Source organism: Planococcus citri, chromosome 2 (assembly GCF_950023065.1).
Source record: "Planococcus citri chromosome 2, ihPlaCitr1.1, whole genome shotgun sequence".
NCBI classification, from domain to species: domain Eukaryota; kingdom Metazoa; phylum Arthropoda; class Insecta; order Hemiptera; family Pseudococcidae; genus Planococcus; species Planococcus citri.
In genome coordinates this window covers 74,692,282-74,715,405 of record NC_088678.1, presented here as the reverse complement: position 1 = coordinate 74,715,405, position 23,124 = coordinate 74,692,282, and the positions used below count along the sequence as shown (strand labels likewise).

Here is a 23,124-nt window from a genome sequence, read left to right as displayed (position 1 = left end):
TTCGATGAGCTTTCTTGCAGCTTTGAGCTTTCGTTTCAGCTGTTTTCAGTACTAAAGCTATTCAGAAGCTCGAAATTAACGTAAACACAATAAAACGAGAATATAAAAGTATATTTTGGTTACTCAAACCGTAATGAAAGTAATATCCGTCAATTACATAGGCATATCATTTTCAACGCTTACAAAATCTCATCTCGATGAGTTGGCATTATCATCATCCGAAGGAACAGGAATAGGATAAAAAATAGAGTTCGCAGTGAGATACAAAATGTACAAAAGACTAATCACCGAAGTGAACTTGAAAGGAGACAAATCAAACATTCTTATCAACAAATAACAGACGAAAAATACGCCCAAATAGTAATAACTGCCACACCATCGGAAACTGATACGAGGAGGAAGGATATTTTTAACTCGTCTCGAGTAACCATCTGGTGTATATCTTTTTTCGAAATAATAAGTCGATTTCGGAGGACACAGAATTTGGCGAGCGATACCACCGGATATGCTATCTTCGAAATACATTCTTTTCAAATCACGATTGAACTGAAACAGAGATAAAAATCGTGTGAAACAAAATGCGATAATTTTTTTCGTATTTTTAAAATATAACACACTTACTTGGGTATTTATCCATAAACAAATGTAATATAAAACTCGGACTAGAAATTTATTTTCCCAGCTGCGAATCGGAGATAAATCTGGATCTCCTTCGTAAGTAAATGATAACGCTGATTTCCTTCGCTCTTTGGGATCAGCCTAGAAAAAATATTTTCGATGATGACATTGATAAAATTATCGAGATTTATTCTAAAGCGAGCAGTGAAACTAACCAATGGAGATGAAGAACTCGTAGAGAGATTCCCATCTGTTGAATCGAAACTTCCAAACGAACTGCAACTTTCGTTTCGATTTCGGCCCATGTAATTTAAAATCGATACGTTGGATGTGGAGGTTTCTTTACGATCGATCTGTTAAATATGTATAAAAATTTAGAACCAACGAATTAAAGTAACTGGAGAATGAAAGGTGAGGTTAGAAAATACTCGTACCTTGTGTATATTGTACAAATTATGTAAAGTTTGACTCAAATAATACTCTATTCTTTGGATCTCTTCGGCCGAAGAACATCTCACATTACCGGATAATTGTTCTCTGAACCATTTAACAAAACCGCCGTTTTCGTCGGTCAATAATGCATTTTTACGAATCTTTAACGTTGGAATGCTATCTTCGATCTGTTTCACAAATTCTATCACCTGCGAAACGATGAAAAATACGTAAATATGGCTTCGGCATGCTCGATCGAGCTCTTTTTTTCGTTATTTAGATTACTTACTTGTTGTTTATGGCTTTGAGAATGAAATCCGTCGTATCTAAAGTCTAATTTCTCGACACAGTATATATTCTGTCTGATGATCGAGTTCCAAGTATTGATATGGCCTTGTCTGCCTTCTTCGAGGTAGTTCTCAGCTTCCTCGATGTAATTTAGTAAACTCGACATGGAAAATATCTAATTTGACGGAAAGTTCCATTACTGATAGATCGTTAAGATCGAAATTCAAGTTTTTTATTCACGTACCTGGGTCAATTTACACGACATACTGGATATTTTATACGTAGTCAGGTCACATCTCGATAATCTCGTCAGGACGATGTAATATAAATGAGTATAAACGACCAGATTTTCAGCGATAAACGTAAACCACTTGCTGTCCAAGTTGTTTTCGTGCTTACTGTACCTAAATTATAATTAATAAAATATTACATCCTGCGCACATACGAGTGCTTCGAAACTGAGATGAACTTACTTCATATTTTTCGAATATGGATTCGTATACCGCCAAGGCTGAATGTACGTGAACCAAGCCTCCAATAATATTTTAAACGAAGAGTCCAACGGTAACTGAGTCATGACGTTCGAGAAAAACGTATAAATCGTACGTCGATTATTACGAATTATTTCACTAATCGAAAAAAAAAACAGAGCAAATTAACTTCCGTTGAATTCTCAAGCTCTCGAGAGTTGAGTCAAATTACCGTTTTAAATCATTCATGGCGCAATCCTCCGGTAATAGATAATTGGAAAAGTAATGCAAATGTTTCAACAACAAACGTACACATCGGAGTTGTTCTTTCGATGGTAGAACATCAATACTCCACATTCGTTGAGTCAAAAAAGACGTACTTCTCTGCAAAATAACACCAATTTAAATATTATTCTATAATTTGTAGTTGGGTTTTTCATCGTTGTTGGATTCTTACCGATTCTGAAGTACCGCTGGATAGCCAAAAATCTAGAAATAGCGTAGCTACTAATTCGCTTCTCCATATTTCAGCCGAAGATGAAGTCTTTGTTCGAGTATAAGGAGGTGGACTCGGACTCATCTTTTTCAACACATCTTCTCGAAATATAGACGCCGAATTCCTACTCATAAAAAACACAAACTTAAATACGTAAATCGATTCGTAAATTATCCGACTTGATGAGCTCTTCGTACCTGGTCGGAGAGATAGACTCGATCGTATGCTGCGAATTCATAGAACTGGAAGAATGGTGCAGCAAGGGATACACCAACGAAGACGCACATGGCAAAAAATGATCTAAATAGGTTTCGACTAAACGTAAATAAACCGTATCCCATTCCAAGGTGTTTTCCTCCGGTAATTGTAACGTAGGATTGATCAAATGATATGCGAAATGAAACATATAATATTCAAAAGCATCTAAATCACAGCGTTAAGGAAACACTCAACACCGATAAGATCATTTCGAGAGATAACTCGAAGTAAATACACAACGAATGAAAAGGATACTCAAGTATAGACAATTTCCAGCCTGGGTTTTGGATCTTGACAGTAGCTTCTGTTTGTACAGCGAAGTATCATTGTTATCTTCGAGCCTATTACGAACTGTCGTCTAGAATTTGTACAAACACATTGAAATATGTATATGAATTTGAATTGAAAAGGCATTTGAATAAACGTGAATACGAACCGGTAAATATTGGTAGGGAAATTCGTATCTCAAATGGCAGTCTAATAACAGTTTATAACACAGCTTGAATATCGGTCCATTGGGCGACAGAAAGTTATAAACTGCGTGAAACGAGCTGTAATTCGTATCGGGTTTCAAAGTTCGTAGACCCCAGTTACTCTGGATATTTACGTTGAAAATTTCGGTAATTAAATCCGGATATAGGTTTTCTAATTCTTTTACGGCGCTTTTATCTATGTATTCGGTTAGTTCAGAGTAGCGGTTCGGAAATGGCAATCTGAATATCGAATTCATTCTGTAAACATGAGATCAACAAATAATAAATTACGAAGGGCTAATTCAAGTTATTTTACAGTCAACTTACTCGTTTCGAAGTGTTTTAAAGTTTAATACGACTAATTAATAATCGAAAATTGAAACACAATCACATTTGTGCCGCTTCTAATCATCACATTTTCTGCACTTTGTTTACATTTTGAAACATTTCGCTCGCTTTCAACGATTTTCGAACGATTTGGGAATCACTCGGGTATCTTAGGCAGTATTCGACTTACATTAAACCGAAACCAGAGTCTGTTTTGTCAGTTTACAGGTGGATGGGGTGCACTGAATAAATTATTCGACTTGGTTTGGAATTTGGATTGTTAATTTTGTTGGTCGAATTTATTAATTATTTATAACTGATAACTTGATAAGTACAAGGATGAGAGTCAATTCTGAATTTATAAATTTCAATTTCAATTATTATAAAACACTGTGGAATGAAGACATCAGTAAAATGAAAATTGAAAAAATTTACTTCACATTTTCATCTCACAATAAAATTTGTGTTAAAACGTGAAGTAGTTTTTCTATTCTCATTTTATAAACTGGCAAAAATAGTCGCTTTTTCGCAAAAAAATCCAAAAATTCTCAACTTTTTTCCCCTCAAGTCTCCCAATGAACTATCGATTTTATCAGAAAGTAAAGATTACGAAAAAGTATACTTAATTTTGATTTGTCAATAACTCCCAGAAAATAACTGTCAAATTCTTGTTTTTTGCCAAAAATCCTTACTTTTTCAAAAATTGACGCTGTTTTAGAAAATAGAAAAATCAAAAATTGAAAAAAATGGTTTTTTTAGCGGAATAAATTCCAAAAAGTTCGTCTTCTGTTTTCAATATTGTATGTCCAAAGTTCTAAATTACTCAACCGAAATGACAAAACAATAAATAAGTAGGTATAGGTATTTTTTTCCAATAATTCCCGTTGTCAAAGTTTTGCTTTCTGACAAAAACTCTCGCTTTCTAGCACAATTTCAAAAAAATCCAACTTTTTTTCAAAAATTCCAAAAAGTTTTCCCTTTTTAAAAAATTATCCGAAAGTTAAGTTTTTTTTGCCGGAAATTGATTTCCTTTTGCTAAAATACTCGAAGTCTTGCTTTTTTTCAAAACTTCTCGATGTTTCAAAAATTACAAAAATTTTTGATTTTCAACTTTCAACAAAGTGGCTAAAAATTCTCAGTCTTTTTTAAAAATTTTTCAAAAGTCTTGTTTTTTTTTAGAAGAACTGTGAAAGTATATCATCTATTTTTTTGGTCCCTAATCGCCCAACAGAAAGTTCTGCTTTTTGATAGACTGACCAAAATTTAACTTTTTGCAAAAAATTGAAAAAAAATCGCGTTCTAGCACAATTTTTGACAAATTTTACCTTTTATTCCAAAAATTCCAAAAGTTTTCCTTTTTCTAATAAAACAATTGTCCGAAATTCTAGTTTTTTTTCGCGGATCGCAAAAAAGCCTTCCTCTTGCTAGAATTGATTTTGCCAAAAATTCTCAAAAATTTTTGATCTTTCAAAAATGACAAAAAGTTTTGCTTTTTAGAAAAACAAAACAACTAATTTTTTGGAAAATATTCCAAAAAGCGTTATATTTTTCCAAACATTAAACAAGTCTCGTTTTTTTGACAGAAATTGCAAAAAAAACAGGTACTTACCTATCATTAATTTGGACTTCTAATTATTACCTAACAAAAGGTCTTACTTTTGTCTAAAATTGTCATAAATTTGCACTCTTGCTCTCGCTTTTTTTTTCGGAAATAGCAAAAATGCTCACTTTGTTGCAAAAAGTTGCTAACAAGATTCACTTTTTTACCGAAAAGTTGCAAATAATAATTAGTTCAACTTCAATTTTCCAAAAAATTGTTTTTCGTGTTTTGTCACTTTTTTGGTTACTAAAATTATCATTTTTTTTTTTTGGAAAAAATTTTCGTTTTCTGTTTCTTATTAATTAGTATTATTCGACTACCTATTTGTTCTTCAATAAATTGGAAAGTGCCAACAGTGCTAATTAAATTAAAGAACGTGTCAACTATTTCGAGTTTTTTCAAAGTCAATTGAATTTTTTTCATTAGTTTTCGTGTTTTTAAAATTGAAAAAAATTCGATTATTTGGAAGTCGGAGATCTCAATTTCAAATTTACATATTATATTGAATTTAAAATTTGATATTTTTAATGTACCGAAATTATGTTTCTTCGTTCTTACAAGGGAACCCATCGAGGTGTCACACTCCGATTTGAACGGAACCGCGATTTTTGGACACAGCATAGTCTAAATCGCCCAAAACCAAATTTTCAGCTGCCCAAGTTCATTTTTAGATTTTTGACGAATTTTTGAAAATTCAAAATTGACATGTTTTTGGCGATTTATGCATTTTTTTAAAAAGTACGTACTTGATCAATAAAAATGGTAAAAGTAAGTCCCAAAACTAAGATTAATTACCCAAATCCAAATTTCACCATTTCCAGCCATTCTGGAGCCTCCAGCGCGATTTTTCAAGTTCTCCAGAATTTTGAATTTGCTCCAGAAGGCGTGAATATGAAGTTGGGCAGCTGAAAATCGAGTTGTATATTACACTCGGCCTGTTTAACGAGTCTATTCACATTTGAGCCGATTTTGAGAGTGACACCTCAAAAGTGGCTTTTTGATCAGCTTTTTTCAGATTTAAAAAGTCAAAAAAGTCAACTGCAGTTTCCCATTTGTGTGGAAATTTTTGAAATTCACGCGAATCGCTGTATTTTGTCCAATACCAACTTCCCCAAATCCAAATTTCACAATTTCCAGCCATTCTGGAGCCTCCAGCGCGATTTTTCAATTTCTCCAGAATTTTGAATTTGCTCCAGAAGGCGTGAATATGAAGTTGGGCAGCTAAAAATCGAGTTGTGTATTATACTCGACGAGTTTATCTACATTTGAGCCGATTTTGGGAGTGACACCTCAAGAGTGGTTTTTTGACCAGCTTTTTTCAAAATTAAAAAATCCAAAAAATCAAAAGATAACCGTTTGTGAGGAAATTTTTGAAATTTGAGCGAATCGCTGTATTTCTTCAAGAACTAACCCCCGGATCGCAAATTCTACCATTTACAGCCGTTTTGGAGCATTAGAGTGACACCTCAAATCAACCACTCTTGAGGTGTCACTCTAAAAATCGGCTCAAATGTGGATAAACTCGTTAAACAGGTCGAGTGTAATATACAACTCGATTTTTAACTGCCCAACTTCATATTCACGCCTTCTGGAGCAAATTCAAAATTGCGCTGGAGGTTCCAGAATGGCTGGAAATCGTGAAATTTGGATTTGAGTAATTAATATCAGTTTTGGGACTTATTTTGACCATTTTTACTGCTCAAGTACGCACTTTTTTAAAAAAAGCATAAATTGCCAAAAACAGTCAATTTTGAATTTTCAAAAATTCGCCAAAAATCGAAAAATGAACTTGGGCAGCTGAAAATCTGGTTTTGGGGGTTTTAGACTGTGCTCTTTCCAAAAATCGCGGTCCCGTTCAAATCGGAGTGTGACACCTCAAGTAGTTTCAATTTGGTACTAAAAATAAAAATTTTGCACCCCACCCACCCGCGAGCTGACAAAACAGACTAGTGAAACTGAAAAATTTGATTTTAAATTTTTGAAGACGTATCATCTTCCAATGAAGAAAATTTCTGCCTTTTAGCGATGAAATCGTATCTATCCTAATAATGTAACTTGTTTTATCATATATACGAACACTTCAGAAACAAATAAAACGAACCATTTTTTTCAAATGCATATTCTCTCAAACAATTATGTATTTATAAAAGAAAACGTTAATAAACAAAACCGAACAAAAAAATTGTTTTCCTTAATATTTTCTATAAAAATCGGGCAATCTGCCTTCTAATATAAAATCATTGGTAATCAATTTTGCACCTACAGCACCGTGTGATCATTTAGTAGAAGGATTTCTCTTTTGCAAAGGAACTCGACCACCTGTTGAAGACGAAAAAAATATGAATAAATCGTATTCCTCGTATACAAGACCAACTCCAACTCGTGTAAACGTGCACAACTTACGGCCACATCCTAGGGACGGAAAGTTTTTGTTATCGAAAGTTGGTGCTTTTTTCGGTTGACTAGCGGTAGCCCATGAAGAAGAAGCCACCGATGATGGCGGTTTAGGTTGACTAATCGCCGATGCCCATGAAGTTGCGGTAGATAGTGTAGACGACGGTGCAAGGGAACCCGGTGATGAAGTGTCAGTCTACGAATTAGATTTGATTAATGGATTGAAATGTTACAAAATACTAACAATGAATGTTTGTAAATACCTTGACACTTTTAACCGATGAAAATCCAACGCTTCTTTCGGTAGCATAACTTACAGTTGTGTAACCACTTAAAGTACTCTTAGCCTGAAATACAATATCGTTAATTAGTTTGAAACCGAGCGAGATTTTTAAATACAGATTACAGGAACGAAGTTAACTTACATCGTTGAAGTCATCATCCCTCAAACTCATATCCTCCACCAAGTCACCCAAATCGTTCGCATCACATACGTAAGTTTTTGGTAACGCCGCAGTATCAATGCCCAAATAATGGCAGCAATGATCTCGAATAATGTGAGCCCACCTTATCACATACGATTGGCTACAAAACGCCAAATTGTCCTCCACTTGATGGAACTGCAAATGGTAAATAAATAAACAGCGTGTTTTTTAAAATCTTATCATCTATCTCAATTCTCAGTATACTGATAGCTACCTTGCAAGCCATCTCGGAACGGAAATGATAAAGATCTTTACGTAATTCCGCATCCGCCAACACATCGTTCGGAAAAGGTAAAATTCCGTTAGGATTTCCATCAAGAATTTTTCTCTTCATCTCGAAAAGAAGCTGAGCCAACGAATACACTCCGAATTCGCTTTCCCAAGTATCGTACGTATCTAAAACCATACATTTCAGCGAATGAATACGAATCCAGAATCGAAATGCGAGCAACTGAATAAAAATTACCAGGTCCATAGTGAGCACTTTCCCACAACCGTTCCAATGTCTTTTTCACAGCGCTGGTACTTGTGTTATCGAACACATTATCGGTTAGGGTGAACAACGGAGGATTATCAAACGTAACAAATTTCTAGAAAAAAAAATCCACAAATCAGCCATCATTTCGCAATGCTGTAATTTCGAACGTATAATTTCACTTACTCCTTTCATGAATTCGCGCAGTTGGGCATATACTTCATCAAATTTATCCATATTACGAGTTAGATTGAACGGTATTCTATGATATTTATCACTATGTTCCTTTACTTCGCAAGCGTATCCGGTGGGAATCGTGCCTGATGAAAAAAAAACATCGATTAACGTAATCCGAACATCTCGACTAGAAGTCAGAGCAGTAAAATACTCACCAGGAGACAAAAAACGATGAAAATATTTATGCACTCCATTCAATAGTGAAAATTCCGATATGGCTATTTCCGCAGGAAGATACTCGTCGTGATCGGTTTTACAGAAATAATTAACGTGGATCAGATAGAACGGATGCTCTTTTAAATCATCTAATAAAAGAACACGAGTTAATTAAACGCTAACATATTGTAAAAGGATTCGGAATAAGATTCGTACCGATTGTCATGCTGTTGACTAAATTAAAAAGGAAATCTTTCGATTGCTTTATCCTGGCATCTTTCTCCTGACGTTGTCTTTCCAGTTCAGCGAAGCTTACGCCGAAGCTATTGTACCTTTTTTCTTCGGCTTTCGGTACGTTGGGTCTGGGATCGTGGCGGTGGTCTTTGGCGATCTTATTATAGCGTTCTTTTTCTTGCGGGGGTAAATTTTTCCAGTCTTCGGAAGCGTGAATTGCCACATCTTTCATACCGTTTGGAAATCTACGACCGAATCTTTCTTCGCGAGCTTTCCAATCTTTCATGAAGAAGTAGTAACCGTTAGGAGGTGGTTTCTTTGGCATGTTCGATGATTGAAAACAACTTGTTTCGGATGAGTTTCAATCAATTAACACGATTTCCACCGCGACTAATCAATATATCCAGCAACACTTCAAATAACACAAAAACAAGGCCTAAAACACAAACAGATCCGGTATTGCTAGGCAAACACAAAAATATCGCATAAAGGAGAAGAAGAATTCACCATTTTTCAATTTTCACCTCACCTCGGTGGAAAAAAAATGCTAAAATAAGCTAAAACGTTCCCTCTTTCATCATTTGATTACGCCAAGAGACGTGATTGGTTCTTATTTTCGGATTTCGCATCGAACGACCAATCAGAATGCAGGATTTCAAATAAACACCAGATAAAAGTCAGGAGAGGGGATTTAAAAACACGAATCAAATGACAGATGAACGAAATTTTTTTTCTTATCACATCATCCCGGCTTTCCAAGAAAATAAATATTGGAAATTGCAAATTAATTCTGTACTTTATCGTAATTTTAGAAAATATGATTAATTATTGCAACCTGTACAGTTGATAATTAAAAATAAACATTTCTCTAGCAGAAAAATCACAATGGTGCGATCCAAATACAGGTATTTCTTTTTCTTTTTCGCTTCATTCTTACGTCAAAAGAAAATTATTCTAATTTGTGATTTAAATTCTCTAGATACATCACGATCAAAGTCATTTTAACCAAGAAGAATAGAAATATCTGCGATGGAAGTTTCAAAAATGCCGATTTATATAAAACTGTGTTGTCAAAAGTGCAAAAGCTTCATGGAGATTATGGATTAGCTGCAGTGAAAACAGGATTTTTATGTTCGTATGCTTATCAAAGCATCGTAAATGATACGAAACGAGCTTTTTAATAATGTTTTTCATTACTTTTATAGGTAAATATTGTAACGAAAGTACCGGAGTGGCTATTTTGAAAATGAGACATGGTCCTCATAGATTCGTATGTACAGTAATACCATTAATTACAGAATTAGGAAAAGAACCAGTTCAATTACAGACTATTCGAATCACTGCAACTTTACATCAAGCTTTCATTCATCTAAAAGTAATGTATTTTTCTGTGAATAAGTCAACTCGATCATTTAAGCCAGAAATTTAATTAACTTCATCTCAACGTAGATTCATCAAGAAAAAGAACTCGAAAAGATATGGAATTGTGTAAAAGACGAAGACAAAACGCAAACCAAAGCACAGTATCGTAATTTATCATCTATCGAAGAACTTCTCCTCAGTGAAAAACAAAGAAGCAGTTCTCAATAATATCGATCATTCGTGTTTACCATAAATTACCTAATTATTTTTAGACTGAAACCAATTATAAATAAATCTAATTTTTCAATATTTAATCATCTTTTATTGAACAGCCACGACATAAAAAATAACATCTACATTACACGAGGTAACACAATATTTTAAAATTGATCATGATTTTCATGAATTTTACACTCATCATATCACGGTATGATCGTCCAAAGTATTTCTAATTTTCAACACAATCGACGGTAACATGTCACAATACTTGGATAAGCAGGAATTAGCACATTGTTCGAATTCAGACTTGTGTTTATCGGTGAAATTGGTACTCTTCTCTAGCTCCATTTTATCTTTCATTTTATCGTTGCAGACCATTAGGCATCTTTGAACACGATTCTGGAAGTCTTGGAATTCATTCGAGACATACTGTTGAGCGTTTTTTAAAGGTATCGAACAATTATCAACGCAGTTTTGAACCTTTTCGTAAGAATGTGTAGAGTTATCGCAACAATCGGTCGCACATATGTACATATTTCTTTCGATTCTTCGAGTGTGTGACTTATATACATCGTTGTAAGCTTCTTGAACTTTGTGTTCGTATTGTTTGGCACTTTCTTCGATTGATTTTCGGGTGACGAACTCTTCCATGATGTAATAATTTCAATAATTTTCAATTATACGAAGCTGAATCTGTACTTTACCAGAGTTAATTCATGCACATCCCTGAGTACTTTGAAGTTGAATCTTGAATTTCACTTCTTTAAAGGCAAACGAGCCGGTCGCGAAGGAGAAAACACATTGATAACGACAGAAAACTTGGAAAATTTTGAGGAAAATCTCAAAGAAAAAAAATTCAAAATTTTTGAGTTTTGGACCTCGAAGGTTTAGCTATTTTCACAACATGGAAAAATCCGGAGAACAAAAGCTTGATATTTTTCCATTACAGTGAAATGATTTTTTGATCAACTTTTGGGCAACTTTTTGAAAAATATTTACGTTTAATGTCAAATTTCATGCTTCAAAAATTGTTTTATGTAATTAAAATAACAATCGTTTTTGAATCTTCGTGAAAAAACGAGTTTTCATTTTCACCTCTAGGTGCGATTTGCCTTTCGTGAATTTTTCACGGCCTTCGAAAAAAGCACGAATATTGTGAAAATAGCAACACCCAATGCTAGCGAGTTCACAAGAATGATAAACAAAAAAAATCATCGTCTTCTCTTGAATTTCTTCGTTAAAAAATTGAAATAATTCGAGTTTGTAAAGTTTTTATTATAAGAATTAAAAGAATTAATATTTTAACAAAGTATTCATTATTTAATGATGTAATTTTATTATGGCTGCTTCACGAAAACTACAGGGTAAGTGAAATTAATCTACTATGGTGAGGACTAAAAAACAATCGGGTACGTATATTTCACTTGCATACTATAAAATAAGGTTTACATCGAATTAATTTATTTAATTCGGTGTTAGTTTAGCATTTCGATATATATTCTCTTATTCAATAACCCTGTCGAGTTACCTTGTGAAAAAAATTCCTCTATGGCGAACTTGCTTTGTACTCTTGATCGGGTATTGTTTACGATTAGTTTAACTTAGATATATCTCCGTATTTAGAATCATTGTTTGTACGATTAACGAAACGAATAGTATCGTTAACGTTTCGTTTAATTGTAACGTTCAATAAACACCTACCTTAAAATAATTAACTTAGATTAAATAGACGAATACCTGAGACCGGTTCTTTGTTTATCACAACTTTATGCGATGTTCTTTTTTCCAGGCGAAATCGAACGGTGCTTGAAAAAAGTTACCGAAGGAGTCGAAACGTTCGAAGATATCTGGCAAAAAGTTCACAATGCCGCAAACGCTAATCAAAAAGAGAAATATGAAGGCGATCTTAAGAAAGAAATTAAAAAATTGCAAAGGCTACGCGACCAAATCAAAAGCTGGATCGCGTCCGCCGAGATTAAAGATAAAAGTAACCTGCTGGAGTATCGAAAGTTGATCGAGACGGTAATTTTGTATAATTTTTCACGCTGTTAGAGTAGAAATGGTTGTGTGACGAATGTCGATGGCTTTTTTCAGCAAATGGAAAGATTCAAAGTGGTTGAAAGGGAAACGAAGACGAAAGCTTACTCCAAAGAGGGTTTGGGAGCTGCTCAAAAACTAGATCCAGCACAAAAAGAAAAAGAAGAGATTAGTTCGTGGTTGATACAGGCTATCGATGCTTTAAATTTACAAGTAAATTATTCGTTTCGATGAGATTTCATTATCGGATGAACGATTATGGGTTATTATTCATTGTTTGTTGTTTTTTGTTGTGTGTTTTGTAGGTAGACCAGTTCGAATCGGAAATAGAATCTTTAGTAGCCGGTGGTAAAAAGAAAAGGGTAGATAAAGATAAACAAGATAGAGTAGACGATTTAAAATCCAAGGTCGAGAAACATCGATTTCATATCAAAAAACTAGAAACTATTTTAAGAATGTTAGATAACATGTCAGTCGAAGTAAACCAGGTGAGAATCTCCTACTCCTCGTCCATCTCCTCGATTCACCCATCGCTTTCGGGCTGAAAACACAATCATTCTAACGATCGATTTCTCATTCTAGGTGAAAAAGATCAAAGACGATATAGAGTATTACATCGAATCATCTCAAGATGCCGATTTCCAAGAAAACGAATTCTTATACGACGACATCGAAGGCATAGACGAAGTAGAATTAACGCGAATCGGTGTCGCTGGCTCGGCCAACACAGACAGTAACGGTACGCCGACTAGTTTGACCTCATCTCCGGCTCATACGTCGCCTTTACTACAAGCAGCAGCAGTTGTGGCTCAGCCTGCACTACCACCACAGCAACCTCTACCGCAACCAACGCCGCTACAACCTCAGCAGACGAGTCATGCCGATACTACTACGACGACTATAGTATTATCAACGGAAGAGAAAAAGAAAGAAAAACTATCTCAGAGTACTCCAGTCACTACGAGTAGTAACGTGAATGTTTCCTCAGTACGTGGAGCTCGTTTTTTTTAACCCCTTTGTTGGTATGCTCGTATAATTAAACGTGTTTTTTCTTTCCTTTGCTGTACAGACTATGGTTGTAAAACCAACTCCTGTTCGTGCCAGCAGCGTTGGCAACGTAGGAGGTGGCAATGGCGGTGCTGGTTCGACGACGCCTAGCTCCGGTAGCAGCAGCGGTGCCATTGGTAAACAACAATCGCAGCACGCCTCATCGTCAGCGACGACAACGACGACAGCGACGGTGGTTGCCAGTGTAAATGCTATATCAATAAAGACTTCGAATACCGCCGCCAGTCATCACCATTCGCATCATTCTCACCATTCGCATCATAATACTTCGCAAGCGAACACAGCTACCACAACGCAGACTGGTAATTTCGCCACAGTTGCAGCTGCCAACGTGCAGCATCATACCGCCGCTGCTGCCAATTCGTCGTTCAGTAATAAGAATGCTATAGGTAGGTTTGATTAAATTTACGAAACGACGATGAAACCTTTCCGGTATGTGACGATGGTGTGTTTTTTTTCATAGGCCATTTACCTAACGAAAACGGTCTACCGCCTTATCCAAGCTCGACGGCGCCTGTGTCATCTAATCAAGTCTCATCTAGTGCTAATAACGCTTCCCAAAACGCTCTTTCTAATTATAACGAACAACATAATGCGAGTAGGCTATCGACTTCGCCTTCGTTATCAGCTCACAGCGGACCTTCTCCTATTCCGGCCAATTCAACGCCTCCTCATTCCGTCGAACAGCCAGCTACACTGACGCCGCTCAAAAACATGGCTCAAAATCAAGACTCCGTCGAAAAAGTTATGCTCGATATGCCTCATTTGGACGGTTCACGAAGTGAGTACTCGTTTTTCATGAAATTTTCAACATCGAGGGTGTCTTTACAACTGGTCGACTTCGATCGAGCTCAAATTCGAATCGCTGAAAGAGCATTTTATCCAGGCCTCAGAACCAAATTTTCAGTTGCTCAAGTACAGAGGTGAAAATCTGTAAATCGGTTCATATTCTGAAGTCGATCCGCGGAATCGATTGCCACCATTTTCTAGTCGATCTGGAGCCTCCAGCAAAATTCTACTTTTCTCCTGAAATTTAAAATTGCTTCAGTAGACGTTCTGATCAATGTTGGTAGCGGAAAACCTAATAATTAATCCACTCCTAATATTGCCAAAACTTCAATAAATGAAAAATAGAAGGCTCATTAGGACTCGTAAATCTCAAATCGTGATTGATGAATTGAAAAATGTATTTTTTTTGCAAATTAAAAAATCACAAAATGTTGAAAAATTTCCAAAATTTCCAAAATGTAAATTTTTGCAAAAAATACTCAAAAATATTGCCTACCTCCTTAAGTCGACCCTCCAAAACGATTGCCACCATTTCGCAGCTGATCTGGAGCTTTCAGTCAACTTTGAATTTTCTCCAGCAATTTTAAATTGCTCCAGAAGGCGTCGAATTCTACTCCGGTAGCTGAAAATTTAATCCCATCGTAAATTCGACATTTCGAATCGATTAGGGCCAGTGAATCACAATTCCGAAATGACGATCTAAAAATTGCATTATTTTAACAAGTTCAAAAATCTCAGAGTAGGAAAAAAAATTGAAAATCGGTCAAGTTTTGAAAAAAAATTATTTAATGCTCCACTTTTATCTCTTAGAATTTACCCCCAAAGTTGATTGCCACAATTTTCCAGGCGATCTGGCGTCTCCAGCAATTTCAAGTCGCTCCAGGGGACGTTGAAATCAACTTCGGCTGCTGAAAATTTAATCCCATCATAAATTCGACTTTCTAATCGATTAGGATCTGTGAATTGCAAATTCGGGATGATGATTTAAAAAGTGTATTTTTTAACAAGTTGAAAAATCTCTTATTAGAAAAAAAAACAACTCAAAAATGGGTCAATTTTTGCAAAAAATTATTTAAAAGCACCAATTTCTTAGAATTGACTCTTTCCCCCCCCCCCCCAGTTCATTACCTCGGATTTCTAGTCGATCTGGAGCCTCCAGCAATTTCGAATCACTCCAGAAGACGTCGAAATCAGCTTCAGCAGCTAAAAATTCAATCCTATCGTAAATTCTACATTCCAAATTGATTAGGCCTTTGAATCACAAATTCGAGGCGACGAGTTAAAAAGTGAATTTTTAATGAGTTGAAAAATCTCAATAAAATCAACCAAATAGGTCAAGAAATTTTTGCAACAAATTAGTCAAAAAATTCGTCTATCCCCAAAGTCCTGCCTTCAAATTGATTTCCACCATTTTCCAGCCGATTTAGAGGCTCCAGTACAAGTTCACTTTCTCCAGAAATTTCAGTTGAAAAGTGAATTTTTAATGAGTTGAAAAATCTCAATAAAATCACCAAATAGGTCAAGAAATTCTTGCAACAAATTAGTCAAAAAATTCGTCTATCCCCAAAGTCCAGCCTTCAAATTGATTTCCACCATTTTCCAGCCGATTTAGAGGCTCCAGTACAAGTTCACTTTCTCCAGAAATTTCAAATTGCTCACAATACTTCACCAAATACGAAATGGCAGGATTAAATTTTCAGTTGCCGAAATTCATTAAAAAACTTTCTGGAGCGATTAGAAATTGCTGGAGAAAAACCAACTTTTGCTGGAGGCTCCAGATCGGCTGGAACATGGTGACAATCGATTGGGGGGAGGAAATAGTGGTAATAGACGAAATTTGGAGTGATTTTTTTTGAATTCAAGATTTTTCAACTTGTAAAAAAAGTGGTCCTAATCGATTCGAAATTTCGAACTTATGATAATATTGGATTTTCAGCTCCCAAAGTTGATTAAAACGCCTTCTGCAGCAACTGGAAATTTTTGGAAAATAGTCAAAATTTTCTGGAGGCTCCAGATAGTCTGAAAAATGGTGGCAGTCGATTCGAGATATCGAATTTAGTATACAGTGTGACACAAAAGTAGTGCCCGGTGGCTTTTATTTCTAAGTGGAAAGAGCTAGCGAGATTAATGAAGCGGGATTAAGTAGGAAAAAATAAGGGCTTTCAAAAGCGACCTTGAAAATTTCAGGCCCATGCACAGGGTGTCCACAAATTGAAAAACCGGTTTGGTCAAAAAAATCAAACTGGTTTTATTGGTGCAATGTACGTATTCTACACACTAAAACGACAAAAAAGTGATATGAATTTTTTGAAACCGGTTCATTAATTTGCAACCAGTTGACAAAAAATACCCAAAAATTGTAGATAGAGAAAAAAACCTGAAACAAATAAATTATAGAACGTGAAAAATTACACAATTCTGTCTAATCACATTTTGAAACCGGTTCATTGGTTCGCATTTAGCAACCAGTTATCAAAAATTACCTAAAAAATTGGAGATTGCGAAAAAAAACTTGGAACAAAAGTTGTAGGGCGTAAAAAATTACACAATTTTGTTCAATCACATTTTGAAACCGGTTCATTGGTTCGCATTTAGCAACCACTGGTTGCTTGGTTTGCAAACCCAGGTGTCCACAAATTGAAAAACAGGTTTGGTCAAAAAAATCGAACTGGTTTTATTGGCGCAATGTATTCTACACACCAAAGCGACAAAAACGTGATATGAATTTTTTGAAACCGGTTCATTAATTTGCAACCAGTTAACAAAAAATACCCAAAAATTGTATGTAGGTAGAGAAAAAAAGCTTGAACAAGAGTTGTAGGGTGTGAAAAATTACACAATTTTGTTAAATCACATTTTGAAACCGGTTCATTGGTTCGCATTTAGCAACCAGTTTTTGACAATGACTTCAAAGTTGGAGATAAAGAAAAAAGCTTGGAACAGAAGTTGTAGAGCGTGAAAAATTGAACCATTTTTGCTGATCGGATTTTGAAAATGGCTAATTGATTTGCAATCAGGTAACTTTCAATAGCTTGCTGCGAATTGATGAACCGGTTTCAAAATCTGATGAGCGAAAATCGTTCAATTTTTCACGCTCTACAACTTTTATCCAAGTTTTTTTCTCTACCTACATACAATTTTTGGGTATTTTTTGTTAACTGGTTGCAAATTAATGAACCGGTTTCAAAAAATTCATATCACGTTTTTGTCGCCTTAGTGTGCAGAATACATTGCGCCAATAAAAACCAGTTTGAATTTTTTTACCAAACCGGTTTTTTAATTTGTGGACACCCTGTGCATAAAGCTCTTTAATACAAGTATGGAAATAGATTATGCTCTCAAGAAAGTCTTAGCATTTTACGTATGTATTACGTACTGCGCATGGCAGGTTGGTGTCGTCACGCGGTGGAGGTGGGTGGAGCAACCAATGGGGTGCAACGTTGTACGTGAACAGCTGATTTGATGCTTGCTCGCGCACTGCGCAGTACGTAAAACTTACGTAAAATCCTATGACTTTCTTAAGAGTATAATCTATTTCCATACTTGTATTAAAGAGCTTTACCTGTGCATGGGCCTGAAATTTTCAAGGTTGCTTTTAAAAGCACTTATTTTTCCCTGCTCAACGCCGCTTCATTCATCTCGCTACCTCTTTCCACTTGGAAATAAAAGCCACCTGTGGCACTACTTTTGTGTCATACTGTAGAAACCGAGTTTCTGATTTTTTTCTCCAGTTTAATCTTTTTGAAAAAAAAAGAATATACCAATGCCTTATTTCCACCGTTTTCAAAAATTCATCAAAAATCGAACAATCTACTTGGGCAGCTAAAAATTTAGTTCTGAGGTCTGGTTGACATGCTCTTTGAGTGAGCCAAATTTCATCTCGATCGGAGTCAACGAGTGTTGTAAAGATTCTATTGTGAGGTGATCTCGATGCCTCGAAAATGATCCAGAATTTCAACCGAATTTCTTAGGCCTACGAAATGCAGTTTCAATTTCGAAAAAATTGAGCCATTTTTCGAATTCTTTGCTCTTTACTCGATGACCTTCGTTAATTAATCTCGTACGTTAATTTTTCAGATCTAAATTTCAACTCAGTGGTAGCGAATAACAGAGAGACGGCGACGACTGAAGTTTACATTCCTCCTATCCTAGGCGTAGCTCCATTAGGTCCAGTCACTCTGACACCGGAACAACAGTTGAATTTCCGAATGATGGAGGCAACGTATAATCATATGCCTCATCCAGCAGATTCAGAAAGATTACGCTCGTATTTACCAAGAAATCCTTGCACAACGCCTTCGTATTATCCACAGGTCTGTACCGACTCAAACACCCAATTAAATTATTCCACTAGTGGCAAGTTTCTGATGTGTAATTTTGATTTTCTTTTTCTACTCTACAGACACCGTTGGCTAATGCGGATACACTGGAGTACCACGCTAAACTAGCAACCGATACCCTATTTTTCATATTTTACTACAGTGAAGGAACGAAATCGCAGTATTTAGCTGCGAAAGCGCTTAAAAAACAAAGTTGGAGGTTTCATACCAAGTACATGATGTGGTTCCAGCGTCACGAAGAACCGAGAACAATTAACGAAGAATACGAGCAGGTAGGTCGCGAACCATTCGATAGAGAATTCGTATTTTTAAAACAGTACAGAACTAATTCGTATGTGTTTCGGTTTGGTTTACAGGGAACGTATATTTATTTTGATTACGAAAAATGGACTCAACGGAAAAAAGAAGGGTTCACTTTCGAATATAAATATCTCGAAGATAGAGAACTAACGTGAATCGAGTATCTTTTTTCGGAAGTTTTTTAATTTATTTATGTAGATGTGTCGTTGGAACTTGGAACGTAAAGATTTTTAATTTTTTTAAAAAAAATATTGTACGTGTACTTCGAAACAACAACTAAAAAAAAAAGATTTCCCTGTCCCCACTCCCCAACCAACCGTTTCCTCCTCATCGAACGGTCGATTCATCAATGTGGACGTCTATAATATCTACCGTTAATCAACGTATTTGTTTTCTAGTTTAAAAAAACAGAAAGAATAACGATAAAAAGAAAATGAAAAAGACTTTTACAATAATAAATTATTCATGCATTTAGTAATCATTATTACTCAGTTACTGAAATTTTGTAATTTTGCTGGGAACATAATTTAATAATTTTGTTTGTTAGTCTGTACATTTCTTTGTAAAGTGTTTTGTTATACTTCCGATGAAAAAATAAAAGTAAAATTTAAATTATAATTTATTGAAAATAATTTCTCATTTTTTTTCTACTAATCGTTTACAATTTATGCTACACAAGTTAAAGAGTAGGTACTACGTACGGAATGCGAATTATTTACACGAATAAAATGATAAGTCTTTATAATAATAATGGTGAAAGGAATTCAACATAATCAACTCTATATAATACAACGATAATATAATAAAATATTGACAAGATATCTGAAAAACAACGAAGAGAACATCTTTAAGTACATTAACATATACGTACAAACACTCGCAATAGTTCTCATTAACATCTTTACAATTTATCACCCATCTTGATCTTCGACGTCATATAAATACCGACAATCAAACCAAACAGACCGATAGCACTACCGAAAATTTCTACAATCAAGACTTTAACAAACAACGAAGAATTGGCAGCATCGGCTAAAGCAGCTCCAGATCCTACGATACCAACAGCCATACCGCAAAACAAGTTGACCAAACCGACGCTCAATCCGGCTCCAAACATCAAATACCCAGACAGATAGTTTTGGTTTTTGATAGTCTGGTCGGTGGTATTCTCGGTGTACACTTCCAATTGACCGGATAATACGATAGCTAAGATAAGTCCGTAGATGGCCACAGCTTCGCAGAAAATCACCGAGATCAAGTTCTTGGTTTTGATTCGAGGAGCTTTCACTCCTCCGCCGATTATACTGACTCCGGTTGTGTAAATTCCAGCTGCAGCTCCGACTACTGAGAAAGCCACCGCTAGGGCTATGCCCAGAGTAGCCCACATGAAAGGAGAGGTGTTCCCTAAGAACCATCCGATGCTCAGCTTCTCACCTCGGTTTGTTAGCACGTAGAATAAGGTAACTCCGGTGATTAATGTTGCCATAGATGAGGCGAAGATGTAGAACACGGTTCTTCGTAACTCCATGGTGGATTTAAGTATATTAAATTAGAAAATTATACGTATTTTAGGACTATTTTAAAGGATACTTCACCATAACACCATTCTCTCGTTGATAAAGCAAACTGATAATTCGATGGGCGAAAAAAAATTCACAAGGAAGGGCGAATTTGTACGATGAACAGGTGGCTAGTCTCGTTCTTCTTCGGTAATCGAACGATTGGAGTAAAATTTACGTGAAAATGAAATTGAAAAGCTCGGCTTTTTGATGAATAAATGGGATTGGGGAAGTTGAAAGTTCATTATTGGAATACGATATTATATTTTATTCGAGATTTTGAACCGGTAATGGGAAATTTTGTGATTTTATTCGAGTATAGAAATTGATCGGTGCATGCGCTAGGGTGTGGTATCATCGGGCTGCTCTAGATTCACGCTGTTTTCATGTGGTAATTGAACGAACGAGATTCGGTTTGGATGAAAATATTTTTTTAATTTTTTATTTTTTTTCCAAAACTTTTCATTTTTATTTTTTTTTTTTTGAAATTTTGATGATTTTTTTTCCAAAACTTTCATTTGGAATAAATTATAATTTATAAAATAATATTATTATTAAAGAAAGACTATTTTTAGCATTATAGATGAGTATTGAGTATGCTTATTTATCAAGTTCGAGCTCACAGCTCAAGCTGATTTCATTCACTTGAGTCTTGATTTTTCAATTTTTCATTTTCAACTTTCTGAACTTTCAAAGAGCTGAAGCAATGCTTCTCCTCGAACTTTGAAGTTGAACTTCAACTCATTCAAGTATAATGTACTTAGACCTATCTACCTACCCAGCAGAAAATAATTGGATCATTTTGATCTGGTTCAGTGGTTCAACTGGTTCTGCCGCTCTGAGTTTTTTTTTTCATCTAAAGGTTTCATGACCTCTTTGCTTAGCGAAGTTTAGCGTAAATTTCTCTGCTCAATATAGAAATGGACAGCTTGGCTAATCATTTTACAAAAAGAAAGGAGGTAATGAGGTATCCCAATTCCCAACAGTCAAAAAAATTTTCAGACAAATAACATGGAATGAAAAAGCATGGCAAAAATACACCAGCAATCTAAACTTGAAGGGAAAAAGTGCATTTTTCCATTTATGACGATCTTTATTCTTTGGGCCAAACAAATTGGAAATATCAAAATTTTACCAAGTAGACCTAGAAAGCTGAAATTTGAAATGTATCCTATCCTATTGGCTATTTTCAACGCTCTGAATCAATTTGGGATCGGTTTCGAACTGTTTGGAGCAGTTTTGGACCCTCCTCAGGATTTATATTAGTTGAAATTTTCGCAAAATTCTTATTCTACCTATAACGTGAAAAACTGGAAGTACATATTTCAATCGAATGGAAAATTTTTGTTTTTGAACCGGACTAAGGGAAATCGATCGATGATCCTAAAATATATCAGATCCCCAATCTCCAGGTACTGATATTCATTTTTTAATTTCTGGTGAATTTTTAAAAATTTAAATTTGGGTCAAAAATTCGAAACAACCATAATTTGTATTCGAGCCTCCAGCAGATTTTCGGATTCTCCAATTTTTCAAAATGCACGCTGTAAATAGGGTGGAAATAAAATTCAGCTACTAGAATTCGTATTTACCATCTTTGTAACATTTTCGATCGATTTAAGCAGATATTTTCAAAATCTTTTTGAAAAGGTTCAAATCCAAAATGCTCTCAGCCTCTCAGCCCTCAGGTGTTTGAAAATATCAGACGAAAAAAAATCTGAAATTTGGATTAGACCCTATTTCCGACCTCTAAAATCGATTAGTCGTGATTTCGAACTGTTTCGAAGCTTCCAGTAATTTTTTTTTTTCAGAAAATACCTACGAGTAACTGCAGGAAAAATTTTGAATTCGATCTGACGGTAATTTTTTTTTGAAAAATGTGCCTAATCGATCGGTAGCATCACAATGATGGTAAATTTGAGTATACATATAAGTGCTGAATTACATTTTCACCCTACTTATTAGGGTGTACCTTATTTTGAAAAGTTTGAATTTTGTAGCTCCCACCTCCCAAAAACATGACCTCAGGTGAGAAAATAATTCCCTATTTTTTATTTTTCCCCTATCTGTAAAAAAAGTGGTGCCGGTAGCCCCCTAAGTGGGGAAAAAATCAAAAAAATCAAAAAAATCAAAAAAAAGTTCTATTCATGAAAATGTTTTGTTTCTGCGCCAGAATGTTTCTAAATAATCCCCTTTTTAAGAAAAAAATTTCCCCGGCCCTTCAAACCATATTGGCCCCCTAGTAAGGAGCCCCTCAAAGTTGGAAAAACCACAAAAAATGATAATAAATCAAAGTTTTGGAAAATTTGATGAAAATATCTCATTTTCACATTAGAATTGTTCTACATAACCCCCTTTTCAAGAAGAAACCATTGTTGGACCCCCAAATGATTTTGGCTCTCTTGCATGGAGCCTCTCAAATTTGGGAAAAATAAAAAAAATATTAAAAATTGATATCTGTAGAAATTTTTTGAAAATTTTTTATTTATGCGCAGAATCTTTCTGGA

The 23,124-nt window shown here is 35.2% G+C and overlaps 6 protein-coding genes across 8 annotated transcripts; 2 read left to right on the top strand and 4 right to left on the bottom strand.

Annotated features, from left to right (window-relative positions):
* Nucleotides 1–92: 92 nt before the first annotated feature.
* LOC135837725 (sphingomyelin phosphodiesterase 4) lies at nt 93–3,548 on the bottom strand. Its single transcript, XM_065353097.1, has 13 exons — nt 3,363–3,548; nt 2,999–3,293; nt 2,818–2,920; nt 2,502–2,727; nt 2,266–2,428; nt 2,041–2,192; nt 1,812–1,967; nt 1,583–1,742; nt 1,340–1,513; nt 1,053–1,259; nt 834–971; nt 622–759; nt 93–546 (listed from the first exon to the last, which is right to left on the bottom strand). Exons 2-13 carry the CDS (start codon nt 3,290–3,292, stop codon nt 190–192), a joined length of 2,268 nt encoding a protein of 755 aa, XP_065209169.1. The 5' UTR covers nt 3,293; nt 3,363–3,548; the 3' UTR covers nt 93–189.
* Nucleotides 3,549–7,082: 3,534 nt separating this feature from the next.
* Nucleotides 7,083–9,577, bottom strand: LOC135837720 (protein maelstrom homolog). 2 transcript variants are annotated; one of them, XM_065353092.1, is made up of 10 exons: nt 9,451–9,577; nt 8,926–9,379; nt 8,709–8,858; nt 8,503–8,636; nt 8,308–8,431; nt 8,056–8,237; nt 7,782–7,976; nt 7,620–7,703; nt 7,366–7,552; nt 7,083–7,281 (listed from the first exon to the last, which is right to left on the bottom strand). In XM_065353092.1, exons 2-10 carry the CDS (start codon nt 9,266–9,268, stop codon nt 7,238–7,240), a joined length of 1,443 nt encoding a protein of 480 aa, XP_065209164.1. In that variant the 5' UTR covers nt 9,269–9,379; nt 9,451–9,577; the 3' UTR covers nt 7,083–7,237. The 2 variants fall into 2 exon arrangements, with proteins under 2 accessions (XP_065209164.1, XP_065209163.1); XM_065353091.1 differs by having other exon boundaries at nt 8,926–9,498.
* A 108-nt stretch (nt 9,578–9,685) lies between these two features.
* On the top strand, nt 9,686–10,614 carry Pop5 (POP5 ribonuclease P/MRP subunit). The gene is made up of 4 exons (XM_065353094.1): nt 9,686–9,848; nt 9,923–10,074; nt 10,149–10,318; nt 10,393–10,614. The coding sequence occupies exons 1-4, from the start codon at nt 9,829–9,831 to the stop codon at nt 10,531–10,533; spliced, it is 483 nt and encodes a 160-aa protein (XP_065209166.1). The 5' UTR covers nt 9,686–9,828; the 3' UTR covers nt 10,534–10,614.
* Nucleotides 10,605–11,385, bottom strand: LOC135837723 (protein FAM136A-like). The gene has a single exon (XM_065353095.1). The coding sequence runs from the start codon at nt 11,173–11,175 to the stop codon at nt 10,723–10,725; it is 453 nt and encodes a 150-aa protein (XP_065209167.1). The 5' UTR covers nt 11,176–11,385; the 3' UTR covers nt 10,605–10,722.
* A 342-nt stretch (nt 11,386–11,727) lies between these two features.
* On the top strand, nt 11,728–19,676 carry Not3 (CCR4-associated factor Not3). 2 transcript variants are annotated; one of them, XM_065353090.1, is made up of 10 exons: nt 11,728–11,888; nt 12,314–12,546; nt 12,619–12,774; nt 12,867–13,049; nt 13,144–13,548; nt 13,631–14,018; nt 14,093–14,410; nt 18,496–18,731; nt 18,821–19,030; nt 19,115–19,676. In XM_065353090.1, the coding sequence occupies exons 1-10, from the start codon at nt 11,864–11,866 to the stop codon at nt 19,211–19,213; spliced, it is 2,253 nt and encodes a 750-aa protein (XP_065209162.1). In that variant the 5' UTR covers nt 11,728–11,863; the 3' UTR covers nt 19,214–19,676. The 2 variants fall into 2 exon arrangements, with proteins under 2 accessions (XP_065209162.1, XP_065209161.1); XM_065353089.1 differs by having other exon boundaries at nt 11,731–11,933.
* Nucleotides 19,660–20,702, bottom strand: LOC135837721 (V-type proton ATPase 21 kDa proteolipid subunit c''-like). The gene has a single exon (XM_065353093.1). It carries the CDS (start codon nt 20,584–20,586, stop codon nt 19,960–19,962), a length of 627 nt encoding a protein of 208 aa, XP_065209165.1. The 5' UTR covers nt 20,587–20,702; the 3' UTR covers nt 19,660–19,959.
* Between the last annotated feature and the right edge of the window lie 2,422 nt (nt 20,703–23,124).

What these genes read in the sequence shown, in the direction of transcription:
- Pop5 (XM_065353094.1), top strand. Translation starts at nt 9,829, where the DNA reads ATGGTGCGATCCAAATACAG. An exon ending in ATGGTGCGATCCAAATACAG is followed by an intron (nt 9,849 to 9,922) that starts GTATTTCTTTTT and finishes TAAATTCTCTAG; the next exon opens with ATACATCACGATCAAAGTCA. An exon ending in AAGCTTTCATTCATCTAAAA is followed by an intron (nt 10,319 to 10,392) that starts GTAATGTATTTT and finishes ATCTCAACGTAG; the next exon opens with ATTCATCAAGAAAAAGAACT.
- LOC135837721 (XM_065353093.1), bottom strand. Translation starts at nt 20,586, where the DNA reads ATGGAGTTACGAAGAACCGTGTTCTACATCTTCGCCTCATCTATGGCA.
- LOC135837725 (XM_065353097.1), bottom strand. Translation starts at nt 3,292, where the DNA reads ATGAATTCGATATTCAGATTGCCATTTCCGAACCGCTACTCTGAACTA. An exon ending in CCAGCGGTACTTCAGAATCG is followed by an intron (nt 2,193 to 2,265) that starts GTAAGAATCCAA and finishes GTTATTTTGCAG; the next exon opens with AGAAGTACGTCTTTTTTGAC. An exon ending in GCCATGAATGATTTAAAACG is followed by an intron (nt 1,968 to 2,040) that starts GTAATTTGACTC and finishes TTTTTCGATTAG; the next exon opens with TGAAATAATTCGTAATAATC.
- LOC135837723 (XM_065353095.1), bottom strand. Translation starts at nt 11,175, where the DNA reads ATGGAAGAGTTCGTCACCCGAAAATCAATCGAAGAAAGTGCCAAACAA.
- Not3 (XM_065353090.1), top strand. Translation starts at nt 11,864, where the DNA reads ATGGCTGCTTCACGAAAACTACAGG. An exon ending in TCGATGCTTTAAATTTACAA is followed by an intron (nt 12,775 to 12,866) that starts GTAAATTATTCG and finishes TGTGTTTTGTAG; the next exon opens with GTAGACCAGTTCGAATCGGA. An exon ending in TCATTTGGACGGTTCACGAA is followed by an intron (nt 14,411 to 18,495) that starts GTGAGTACTCGT and finishes TTAATTTTTCAG; the next exon opens with ATCTAAATTTCAACTCAGTG.
- LOC135837720 (XM_065353092.1), bottom strand. Translation starts at nt 9,268, where the DNA reads ATGCCAAAGAAACCACCTCCTAACGGTTACTACTTCTTCATGAAAGAT. An exon ending in AGTCAACAGCATGACAATCG is followed by an intron (nt 8,859 to 8,925) that starts GTACGAATCTTA and finishes TTCTTTTATTAG; the next exon opens with ATGATTTAAAAGAGCATCCG. An exon ending in GGGATGATGACTTCAACGAT is followed by an intron (nt 7,704 to 7,781) that starts GTAAGTTAACTT and finishes ATTGTATTTCAG; the next exon opens with GCTAAGAGTACTTTAAGTGG.